At 40.8% G+C, this 11,646-nt stretch overlaps 1 protein-coding gene across 1 annotated transcript in view; it reads right to left on the bottom strand.

Moving 5' to 3' along the window:
• Positions 1-637: 637 nt before the first annotated feature.
• Positions 638-11,646, bottom strand: part of ULK2 (unc-51 like autophagy activating kinase 2) — a 41,308-nt gene continuing 30,299 nt past the window's right edge. The window contains exons 19-28 of the mRNA XM_075113027.1: positions 9,522-9,808; positions 9,205-9,398; positions 8,580-8,689; positions 7,595-7,747; positions 6,650-6,858; positions 5,170-5,348; positions 4,137-4,255; positions 3,624-3,781; positions 2,606-2,741; positions 638-2,498 (exon numbers count right to left, since the gene is read on the bottom strand). Of these exons, the coding sequence (XP_074969128.1) occupies positions 2,431-2,498; positions 2,606-2,741; positions 3,624-3,781; positions 4,137-4,255; positions 5,170-5,348; positions 6,650-6,858; positions 7,595-7,747; positions 8,580-8,689; positions 9,205-9,398; positions 9,522-9,808 (1,613 nt within the window). The 3' untranslated portion in view covers positions 638-2,430. The remainder of the gene's footprint in view (positions 2,499-2,605; positions 2,742-3,623; positions 3,782-4,136; positions 4,256-5,169; positions 5,349-6,649; positions 6,859-7,594; positions 7,748-8,579; positions 8,690-9,204; positions 9,399-9,521; positions 9,809-11,646) is intronic.

Raw genomic sequence — 11,646 nt, 5'->3', positions numbered from 1 at the left:
GCGTATCATTAGCATTCCCTGCTCACTCCTTCCTCATCCTCTTTTATTGTTATGTGCCAGTCACAAGTGTAGGGTTTTAAGTAAACAACTGAGAAAAAATTGACAGTACAACTACGAAACACAACAGCCACATACCAGCTACCACAGCACACCTCAGCTGGGGAGAGGATATTAGCTACGAGGCGGACCAAGCCTGGTTTTCGTGCAGTTTGGATGGAAATTGTAACTTACTGCCAGTTTTTGTCAACTAGCTCCGTATGTGCTGTTTTGGCAGCCCAGACAGCCCCTCTTTGCTAGAGGCACCTTGCTGAAAGAACATAGCAGCTGTTACCCAGGAACCTACTTACCATATTTGTTTTCAAATCCAAGTTTACAAAAAAAAAAAAAAGCAGGATAAATTGTTTTCCTAAAAGCAAGCGAAAACAAACTTGGGGACACTTTGTGCCAGAGCTATCCGGAGATAACAAACTCAAGCAAGTTGCCCCATCCTGCCCCGGTGGCACGTCCGGCTGCCAAGGTGAGCATCTCTTGACCCAAGCAGGGACCGTTCAGCAGCTGGTTTGACCAGCCAAGTACAGACCATTGTTTCTGAGGTTCACAACCACTGACCTTTGGTTACAGAGACACAGAAACTTGGTTTTACCATAGAAACACTTCTAGTGTCAGTATTTATTTTACCTTAATATACATTTATACAGGCCATAATAAAAAGGCTATTACACAACAGTTCAGTGAGTTATTACCTAGTTTCAAGAATAATGCATGCAATTACAAAGGAGAGGTAGAAACACCGTATTAAAGACCTAAAAATACAAACATTATATAAACAAACACTTTCAAATTAACTGTTGGAATTTCATACAGATAAATAAGGTAAAAAGTACATTACTCTGTCAAAGTAAAGGAAACACATGGTTATCCGAACACTGAAACAATATTTTGATGTGTAAGCCCTGTACAACTTTGTCAAATAGTTCAGACCACTGTGTTTAAGAGGATTAAAATGATTTTGTCCTGGAGAATGGTTTATTCAAGTATTCAAGCAGTTGAGTAACCAAAAAAAAAAAAACAAAGTCCCCAAAATAAAGTACAGGAACCATTTCCAGAGAAGCTGATCTGCCTAAATACTTTGCAAATCGCTGTCCTGATGATCTCATGGGATGCTTGAAATGATAATGCCTATAAGGCTAAATGAAGCTTCCCACCTCTCCCTCAAAATGCACACAAAATAATCCTGATTTTTCACACACTGTATGTAGATACTCTACACCAATTTATCAGCATCTCAAACCCCAACATTATTTTCTGGTTTTGCATGGTTCCTTGCAGAACCTTTCAGTTTACAGTATTTATTGTAATACTGCCCAAGAAACAAACTACGGAGAACTGTCATTACACCCCTAGCGACTGCAGGCATTAATGCACATATCACATGCATAACAAAAGATGCAACCAAATCTATATAAAAAGCGAACAACCAGCAACTCAACATTGCTATTACTGAGAAAGTCCAGAGCAGTAGTTACTCAAGTATTAGACAAATAGGTATAAAATGGAAAGGTTCACATGAATACAAGTTTTTACAGTTTGTCTGAAAGTCTTCTAGAAGCTACATTTGAAATTCTGAAAAGAATTTTATGTACACTGAAATGAAATTCAGCCAAGTCCATTGTGCCTTCTTTCTCTAATTTTTTTATATAGTTCTTCAAAAATGAATATACAGTTGCTTTAGTAAATTAGTGCAAAACAAAATATTTTGGAAGAAGATCATCAAATTCTATCCACATCAGCTGAAAACCCACTGGGGATTTTGCACAGATGGAGCGCAATTTCTTCCATTACCATCCTTTCCCCGTGTCAAAGAGCACTTTCTCGCCATCCCTTCATATGACAAGCTGAGCCATGTTGACAACACGTGAGCTCTGATACAAGCCAGCTTAGCCCCGAAAGTTTCAAACAGCACTTGCACATGGTTAGGGTTTCCCAAACTCACTCAGCCACATTTTACTGACAGCTTAAAAAATATTTTTCACAAACTTTTGAGGGAATCTTCTGAGGGAAATGTCTTTTTGTACCTGATGCAGAAGGATCCACTCTTTATAAACTTCATGAGGAAAAAAAGAAAAACCTAAAACCCCTGATCGTTCAAGTTCAAAGCACACGTACAAGGATCAGTTTGAAATGTGAAGAGAGATTCTTTTAAATTCTGCTGCTAGGAAGAAAAAGGAGCTGCTGGATTGGTAAGGCAAGTGTACTTTTGGAATTTCTCCTCTTTGAATATGCTGCTGTTTCTTTGGTAGTCACCACAGAAATGTAAGAATCATCTTCCACGTGGGGCAGAACAAGGACAACAATTAAGCTGTAGTGAAAAAAGTGCAGTATCACTGATGTGGTCCCTTATGTTCACACCATCTGGTCCTCGGGATATTCCTACTGCTCATACACAGCCACTGTGCTATAGCAAAGTGCGGAAAGTCTTCGCTCAATGCTAGATTTATCTACAAACAGAGAGCAGTAAAAAACAGGTGATGCCTTCAGTGTTACATTGAATTAATGCATTGTAAAAAGTAATTTTCGTAATTTTCATTATTCAACATCAACTTACACTTGTGTACATTTTCTATATCTGCAGGGTCTTGCAGTATTTTAGTCAGTCCTTCCAGCAGCAAGGCTGCTTTGTGGTAGCGATATGTAATATCTTCAGTTTGCTGAAACATCTCATCCAGAGCTGCCGACTGAACCTGGAATCATTTAGGACATTCGGTTACTTAAACTGCATTAGGCAAGTAATGAAACCAAAAATTCGAAATGAAAGCTATAAAAGCATCATTAAGAAACTATTTCTCAGCCTTAATTTAAGTGATCTGTTTTTATAACTGTAAGGCAACAGAACCAAGTCTGAGAGAATATCGCATCCGTGCTGTATTAACTAAGGATTTTCTGCACATATAAGCTATAAAAATCACTTTTTGATCTTTTGTCTTCACGTGTGTTACTACAACATATGAATAAATGCTTGTTCTTGTACCTACATTCTCTTGTAAAGACAAATTAATTGTGCATGACTACCCCATTATCAGGGTTAAGCACACTATTTGCCAGTACCTTCTGTGTGACACCTATATTAAGACGACTTTCCTCTCACCAAAAAAGCAGTCAAGCTTCCTGTATGGCTACTGCATCTGCTCCGTGGCAGATCAAAAGTTTATCAATTACATGAAAAAGCTTCCACGTGCTTGCTACTGTTTTTTCTTTGTATGGACAGGCTGATGTTCTTCAAATTGACCTGGCAGACCGATAGAGCTACTTCTGTTGCTTCTGTGCGTTAGTAAGCCTCACTGCGTGAGACTTCAGCACACAGGGCCATGTGGCTTCGGAGTTCACTTCCTAGTGTTTATGTACCGAACATGCTGATGTAGGGGAAATGTCCCTGAGGAACAGAACCTGCCAGGAACTTTAGCCACACTTAAGGCAGGGCAGGAAAGAGTGAAAGACTAAGAAAAATTACCATGAACAGAATTCTGGGACCATACATTCTGTTTTTTGTTAGGGAGAAGAGGTATGTGAGAGAAGGAAGCAATTCATCTCAGGGTCCTATCATTTAGGTAAAAGGAGTGACTTACCATTTCTACAGCACAGCTGTAGATGAGTTTCTCTGCAGTTACACTGTTGATTTCATCAATGAACCTTTGCTTGTCTGAAAAGAAACGATTCAACTTTTCCGTCAGTTTCTTGCACATGCCGATACAGAATTTGTATCTCTCATTGAGGCTTTTCACAACTGGAAGAAAGGATAGAAGGAATTTAACAAAACCCCAAAACAACCAGGCAACAACAAAGCCTAAGTTCAGCTTTTCCAAGCACTAGCGAATTCGTTCTGTTAAAACTTGTACTTTTAATGTTTATTTACTCTGCTGCTTTTATGAATTAAGTACATATCAAATACTTTCAAGTTAATAACTGCCCATTTCTTAGCAGTTTCTAGCTGTGGCTTTGTTTATTATCAGAATTGTGCAGTTGTACATATCTACAATTCTCTTGTACAGAACAAACAAATGCTGCAACTCAAGCTTTTTGAGTGATATATCAGCAAAGAAAATTCACAAGCAAAGCAAATTAGATTATGTTGCATCTACCTTGCTTCACAGCAGTGGATGGGTTCAGTTTTCCCGATTTGACCTGTGCTTTGGCAAGGTGCAGAGAAGATGCTAGTAACTGGGCAGCTTTCATGTACAACACCAGCTGCTCTACTTGTCTAGGGAGTGGGGGAGGAAAAAAAAGTATGTATTAAAACACCTTTTTTGAAGACACTCAAGCCACGGGCAGACACCACTTTTTAATCACAACCCTACATAGGACCCAGCAGCAACAGAAAAGGAAGACAAGTTTAAAATGCAACTCCACCCCTCCCTTCCCTCCACAAACACTCTGTCACGGGTTGAGAGTACATCTGCTCATCTAGTAGCTGCAGCAGCAAATACAAACTGCTTTAATGCAGACGTTTTCAAAAGGAACACTTATTTGTGGGGACTGACTGCCTGAGGTCGATGTCTTGCCACAAGCGACTGGGTGTACTGTTCTTGCAGCATCATTTCCTGTGCCCCTGGAATTCTCAGTTGTGAAAAGCAAACACTTTGCAGGGTTTGGGTTTTTTGGGGGGTGTTTTTGGGTTTGTTTTGGTTTTTTTTCCCAGGAAGAAAGCAGGAAGTGGAACTGCCCCTTCCCACCGCTCCAAATTTCTCTTTGCTTCTGACTTTGTATTAGAGCTGATTGGTTACACTGAAAAAAAGTCAAATTTGGACCCTCCTTCCCCCTTCCCAACCTTCACCTCAGTGCTACTGCTTCAGCCTAGCCAACAGGAACAGAAGAGGGCTCAGATCTGACCGAAGCTGCTACACAGATTTCCAGGCTTAGAAATGCTATACTGCACCTCAAGCCTGAACCACCGGTGTGGCAGGCCAGTAAACACCTTCCTTTTATTTGTCTGCTAGTAAATGCCCATCTATCCTTTGCTCTTTCTGATCTGTCCTCAGCTGCTAAACACACATTCCTATAAAAGATTCTGTACAGTACAACAATCACTCCCAACAAAAACGGCATAGTTTGAATACGTTTTTGATGTATGCACTATTCACTAATTCTCCTGACACTATTTGACCGCATACTTACCCCCATTCTTTGCTTAGCTGGCTGATCTGATCAACAACTATGCTCTCTTGGATTTGGTACAGCGATACTGCAGAAGTACACAGGTCTGGGTTTCCTCCTCGTACTGCTGTCAGATCCAGAACACATTCTGTAAATGTCAGCATCATGTTTAGATGACGCAGTGTATCTGTATGTTCTCTCTGTCAGAGGGAAAGACGACAACAATTTGATCATTATAAGCCATAAGGCAGACAAGTACATTTAAAGCTGTTGTTAATAATTGGAGGATTTCTTGGTATGTCAATTCTATACAGAAATCACATTGTAGTACAGCCAGAGCTAGGGACTACAGAACCAACCAGGTCCAAAAGATCAACAAATATTAACTTGTTCTCTCTTCATTAATGACTTCAGGATACTGTAGCTTATACTTAGAGTCTTTCAACAAAACCAAAGGAACTGGGACATGGAGTTCTATGTTTGCTGAAACCTGAGCAACTAAAAGGAATCACAAGTGGGACATATTACTTGTTATTATATTATCAGCAACCCAAACATATGCTGAACACTTGTATGAGAAGCCAGGAGGAACATTTGGCTTTTGTTATATAACAGACTTGGCACCTACAAGAGAACTGATCTAAAGCTTCATGCTTATCTGCTTCACTCTAATTGACGCTTAGATCTAGAGTTATATTGCGTTAAAGGGTGGCTGTTGCCAAAGTTTACAATTTAAATGAAACAATTTCAATTGGAGCTAACAACTCACTGCTTCTTGGTGACTAAAACAGATACTACATGCATAGTGTCTGCTAAAAAAATTAGCCTTCAAAACTAATCTAATGTATCTTAGCAATGTTTGTAATCTTGTTATTAGTAATGCAGGTCTAAACACATTTTAAACTCGGTCTGTGGGAAGAAGAGAGTTTCCTGTCAGATATTCATGTTATAACATACAGATTTAATAGGGATCCAAACACCTTCCAGCAAGATGTGAATGAGAAAACAGAACAGCAATCTGCCTTGAGAAATTTACAGTCCAAGGATAGCATTCTGCTGAAAGACCACCCCAATTTGTGTTTTTAAAGTGTCACTCCTCCACACAATTTTAAAAAATATAGGACACTCTTCCCACAAGTAGGATTTAATGTCATTCACTGACTGTGAAGCAGCAGTTAAAAACCAATGCCCAGAGGGACATTGCTACTGTCAGCATCCACATCCAGAGACTTGGCATTAAAACAGAGGCCTCTTTGGAAGGCTCTGGTGAACAAAAGCAGTCATGTTCCTTTGGTTACCTATTCAAATACATGAAACGCCAGAAGTAACTACCAAAGAGAAATTGGCTACAATTGGTGCAGAAGTATTTTCAAGATCTTAAAAAGGAATATGTGAGACAGTGAAGAGGAAACTACGAAGTGCACTGAGCAGTCCTGTTTTTACCATGTCTCTGTTTTACCAGCATTATACATTATAAAACATTAAATTATTTTTTCTATACCTCCATTAAAGTTTCCTCAGGCAATTCAGGAGCTTCAAAAGTGATAAAGCCCTCTAAGCTGGGAGGCGAAGTACCATAAGGCATGTACTTCAGACTCGGAGCTGCCTCGGCTCCCGGAGGAGAAGAACCCATATAAATACCAGGAGGAGAGCCCATATATACACGGCCACTAGTAGAGCAGAGAGACCCTCCAGAACTGTTTGATCCAACTACAAGAAAAATAACACACACATTCAGTCTAATAGGTTGTTCCATCTCTCAGCACTGGGGCTGTGGATGATAGCAAATGACATATCAGTAGTCATCACAGATTCACTCTTGGGAGGCTCTCCTCATTGATCCTTGCATCACTCTGTAGAGAATGCAAAGGCCACACCGTAATGAACAGTGACAATTCGTAACACAGATTCTGGGAAACGGCTGACAAGGATTCCAAGGCAGAGAGTCCAACAGTACAGACCAAAGGTTGTGCTATAGCTCACGAAAGCACACTGCTGCAGACTCCTGCTCATCCTGAGCAGATGAAGGCCTTTACCTTGAGATCTTTGCTCTTTGGCAACATAGCCGACACATGCTGAAATGCAGTCAGCTCACACACCTTGTGTCGTTTCTAGTGCAACGCACGGCAGCAGGCAAAACAGAATGAGAGATCTAACTTTTCCTCTCCACCTTTGTCGCAGAGATCTATTATACTCCCTGTGGTGGAGTAAAGCTGTGTACACAGGAGGTTACACACCGCTGTATTGTAAATCCATGCCTCTGGCCCTCTCTTTAGGAGAGAAAAGGCAGAAGTTGCCTGATATTAATCTCTACTTTACAGAGCACTCTTACTGTATGATTTAGAGGACCTACTGCACAAGGCAATAAGCAGGTTACTGGTCCAAGAAGTGGGCAAGCCTAAATACTGTGTTTGAGGACAGTCCGCAGTCGTCAGGGAAGTCTTACCTGAGGTGGTTCTTGTTCTGAGAACCATATGGGTGCAGGTAGGAGGGGTGGCGCTGCTTGGAGGGGACCCGACAGTAAACATGACAGCCCGAGAACTTGCCCCGCTTCCCATGGAAGGAGGTGCCATTGCAATTCCACAGGCCCCTGCTGGAGCTGGAAGAGAAAATTTCAGCAAGTTAGTCCCTATTACATAAAATCATACCAAGAAGTAATTATGTGCAGCAAATTGGAACACTGCAACACAACATGCTTTGATGTAGATCCAAGACTTGGACTAGTTAGAAGTTCTGACAGCAAATAAAACGAGTTGAGTGGACAGCCTTGGCGATAGACAAGAAGAGTCAAGATGCGGTCTTCATGTATCTTTTTACTTTCAGTCTCTCTCTGCTCTACCCTCACCTAGAAAAGAGCAACAGAGGCTCTCTCTGACTGGCTGAGGACAACATCAGTCCTGCAGCAAAAGACACAACAGAAAAATTCTAAAGGCAGACTGGGACAGGTCTGGAGGCTAAAGACCAGCCCTGTCTGCAGAACTCCTTCCATCTGCCCAAAACCAAGGTGAGAACTCCTGGTGGCCGCTTGTGGCAAGGGACAAGCTGGCGGAGGGAGGAGAAAAATGACCCAGAATTACATAAACCAGCTTTCATATGAAAACAAGATAGAATTAGGAAATGAAACAGCCACAAATGTTGTATTAAAAATAAAACCAAACAAAAAAAACCCCAAGCCCCTCTAGACAGTATAGCCGGTTGAGATATTCCTGTGTTTAGCACAGAAATAGATGTTTTCCTGTCTCAGTTATTTTTAAAGCTATGCTAAAGAAACGGAACATATCCCCTTCGAAGATTAAAAAAAAGCCTTCTGTACTGAAGCTAAAAATTGTCAGAACCAATTATCAAAGTTGGAAGCAGAACTGTATCTAGTTGGCACTCCATAAAAAGCCTAGCACATAAAGACAGCTTGGATGTATCAATCTGTTCCTTACCTGTATCCATTGGTCGCTCCGTGTTGAGGCTGTCTGTACTGCCTTGATATAACTGGCCACCAAGGGTAGTCTTTACCTGTTGATCTGATAGCTTACCAGTACTGACAGATCTAGACAGAAAAATATATGAATTCACAATAAAGTTCTTCAGTAAGATCTTCCTATCTAACTTGCAATTAAGGCTGACTTTCAGATTCTTGGTGTTTATTATAGAGAATTATTCAACAAAAATACAGAAAATTTTGAAGTCTCACTGTTCGTCATGGACCTACTGAAATGGAGCTAACCATAAAAATAGAGACCTTTTTCGTCTTAAAAACTTCTAATACAAATTTTGTCATCTAGATTTTCAAGCAAAAACTGAACAGGCTTCACAGAGGCAATGAAATTCCATGTTCAGATAAGCAAAACAAAAGAGAATTAGACAGCAACACAAAGTACTCCAGGAAGTCCATGCTATATTTATACACAGCACAAAATGTTTCTCTTGTATACACCAAACCTCAGCATCTCCTCACAGCTCACTTTTTGCATGCTCTTCCCCTCCAAGTTGCCGCACATAACGTACATTCTTCTACCAGGTCTCCTACCCAACTTTACAAGTTATAAATACTACGATGCCTACCTGCCGAACGTAGTTTTACTGTGCTGTTCTCCTGCCTGCTTTTCACCTCCTTGGGTTGAGTGGAAGTGCGTGAAATCCCTTGGGTCAGTGATGTCTTTAGGCTGCAACTGGGTATCTACCGAGCCTTGGCGATTAGCCAGGGCCAGCAAGTTTGAGGACGCTTGAGTTTTAGGTATTTTGAAAGGAGCTGTTGCCTATAAGAACCAAGACCGAGAACACACAAAAACCAAGGTTAGATCCCCAAAATACTCTTAGGAATTGGTTCAGGCAGTCTGTTACCGCTTCACATTTTACTGACAGTGGCAAACTTAACAAACCTTAGTAGGGGAGCCAATGATCGTTGGTAATGGAGTTTTGAACAGCCAGTCAGAACTCCTAGGTGACGATCCCATATGCTTGGTAGGTGATGTTCCCAAGCTACCTGGCCTACTTGGTTGTGGAGAATGACTGTATCCATACCCAGCGTAGGATGGGCATACTGGGTCTGAATGCTGCTTTCTGAGCTTCTGCTTGTTTTGGTAAATATCTGTGAGAGTAGGAGCACTCTGCAACCTCGCTCCCATCAAAAGTGACTGTGGAGACTGAGATGGTGGTATTGGAGAACCTGTGGGGATCAAAAACAATGAAGTAAAATTCTACTTGCAGTGGTTGGAAAATATATCAATGAAGCGCAAAATGCCAGAGATCAAGGTTAAACTGAAAGGAGATGGGACTGCAAATATCGTGAGGTATGTTTGATCATCAGCTCAGCAGATGGCAAGGAGAATGGATTTAGCCTGTCGACTATTCGGACTGAGGCTACGTTACACTGATGAGAAGTTTAAGCTGCCAAATAGGCAAGATTTCAGGGTGACAGCTGTACTGGCAGCTGCAGTACCTCTGGCAACCTGCACCAAGACAAATAAAGTGGCTGGGTTCAGCAGGAATGGCATAACCAACACTGAAATTTCAAGTGCAGCCACCTAGACTGTAGGTTGAAGAGAGGTTCTTAAGTACTGGAATTATATTCTTGCAAACAAGTGCATGAATGCAACACTGCATGTTAATGACTTGTTTTGTACGTAATGACTTCATGTGCAGCCACAAAAGGCAGCTCATCTCATGGCTCCTGCAAGAAAACCAGCAACTAAAAAGAAACAAATTATTCCGATGAAACAGTTCGGGATCATTGCTTTGAGCAGTCATTTACTTCTTAGTCCGGCTGACTGAATCTTTTTCAAAAGCTTACTATGTACAAAGGAAGTCCACACTTAAGTATGAGTCCAATGTTTCTCCTAAGGCAAATGGAAATGGAAGAGCTATAATAAGCAGCTATTTAAACAGCGGGCTTTGGGAAAGTATCTCTTATGAACATCTCACCTACTCAAAGGTGCCCTTCCTCTTTCAAAATAAGGAACCTGAAATTTGATGAAATGGTCTCTTCCTTGTGGTATTTTTATGTCTCATGATGAGGAACTGTGCAAAGTTACAAACAGTACATAAGAGTTCAACTTTATGGCCACAGCTTCCCAGACAAAATGCCTATCTTTGTAACCTCAAAGAGCTGACACTGAAGGCACTATTTCACTGACGTTTTAAAAAAAAAAAAAGGCAAACCTGAAAATGAACCATACTAACTAGATAAGATTTTTTAAGAGCTGGCCAAGACAATCTTCTGAAATAGGGTCAGTTTCATAAATGTACACTCAAAAAAACATCACAAACTTCTTGCAGTTTGCTCAGTAAAGTGCCCAGCTGTTAAGACACATCTTTCAACCTTCTTAAGCCTATGTTTTTGCTAGTTAGATTTTTAAATATGAGCTACTTCATCTTGATTTCATTCCACTCCATTAAACAGTATGTTTTAGAATGGCCTTTCTGCCTGCAGCTCCAGCAGAGGGATCAAGTCTATTTCTCATTAACTTCCCAGCCAAGAATTTGCTTGTTTGAAATCCCTCTGCTTGTCTGACTCATAGCATTGAAAAGTCCTCACCTGTTGTTTCTTAAATCAGTCGTCAGTCTCACTGGTAGTGTCATTGCCACCACAGGGAAGACTTATGAATTAGAAGTTTGTCCTCTGCTGCCACTGGCAGCAAGGGCAGCTCAATTAGTTCAGAAGCTACGTTATGACAGACATTTTCAGCCCTTAGAAAAATCTCAGTACAGATGACCTCCCTTCACCCAGAGGCAAAAGACAGCTTCCCATACTCATTTAAATGCTGAGAAACAGACTTGCTGCAATTTGTGGTATTGCACAAATAGAGATACCACTGCAGTAATCTGAAATTAAGAAATAAAGTCAAGTAGGAAAAGAATGCAGGAAACAGATGAAGAAATAAAAACAGTGCTGTGGTATGTTACAAGTACAAGTCAGTTTAACACCGGCAAAAGGCACTAAACCAACAGCCCTACAAAATTCTACCCAAAGAAAAGATGCAACAAGCAAAGCATACACACTGCTTC

This window comes from Phalacrocorax aristotelis, chromosome 18 (assembly GCF_949628215.1).
Source record: "Phalacrocorax aristotelis chromosome 18, bGulAri2.1, whole genome shotgun sequence".
NCBI classification, from domain to species: domain Eukaryota; kingdom Metazoa; phylum Chordata; class Aves; order Suliformes; family Phalacrocoracidae; genus Phalacrocorax; species Phalacrocorax aristotelis.
Note: the sequence above shows the minus strand (reverse complement) of the source record. Positions and strands in the feature narration are given on the sequence as shown.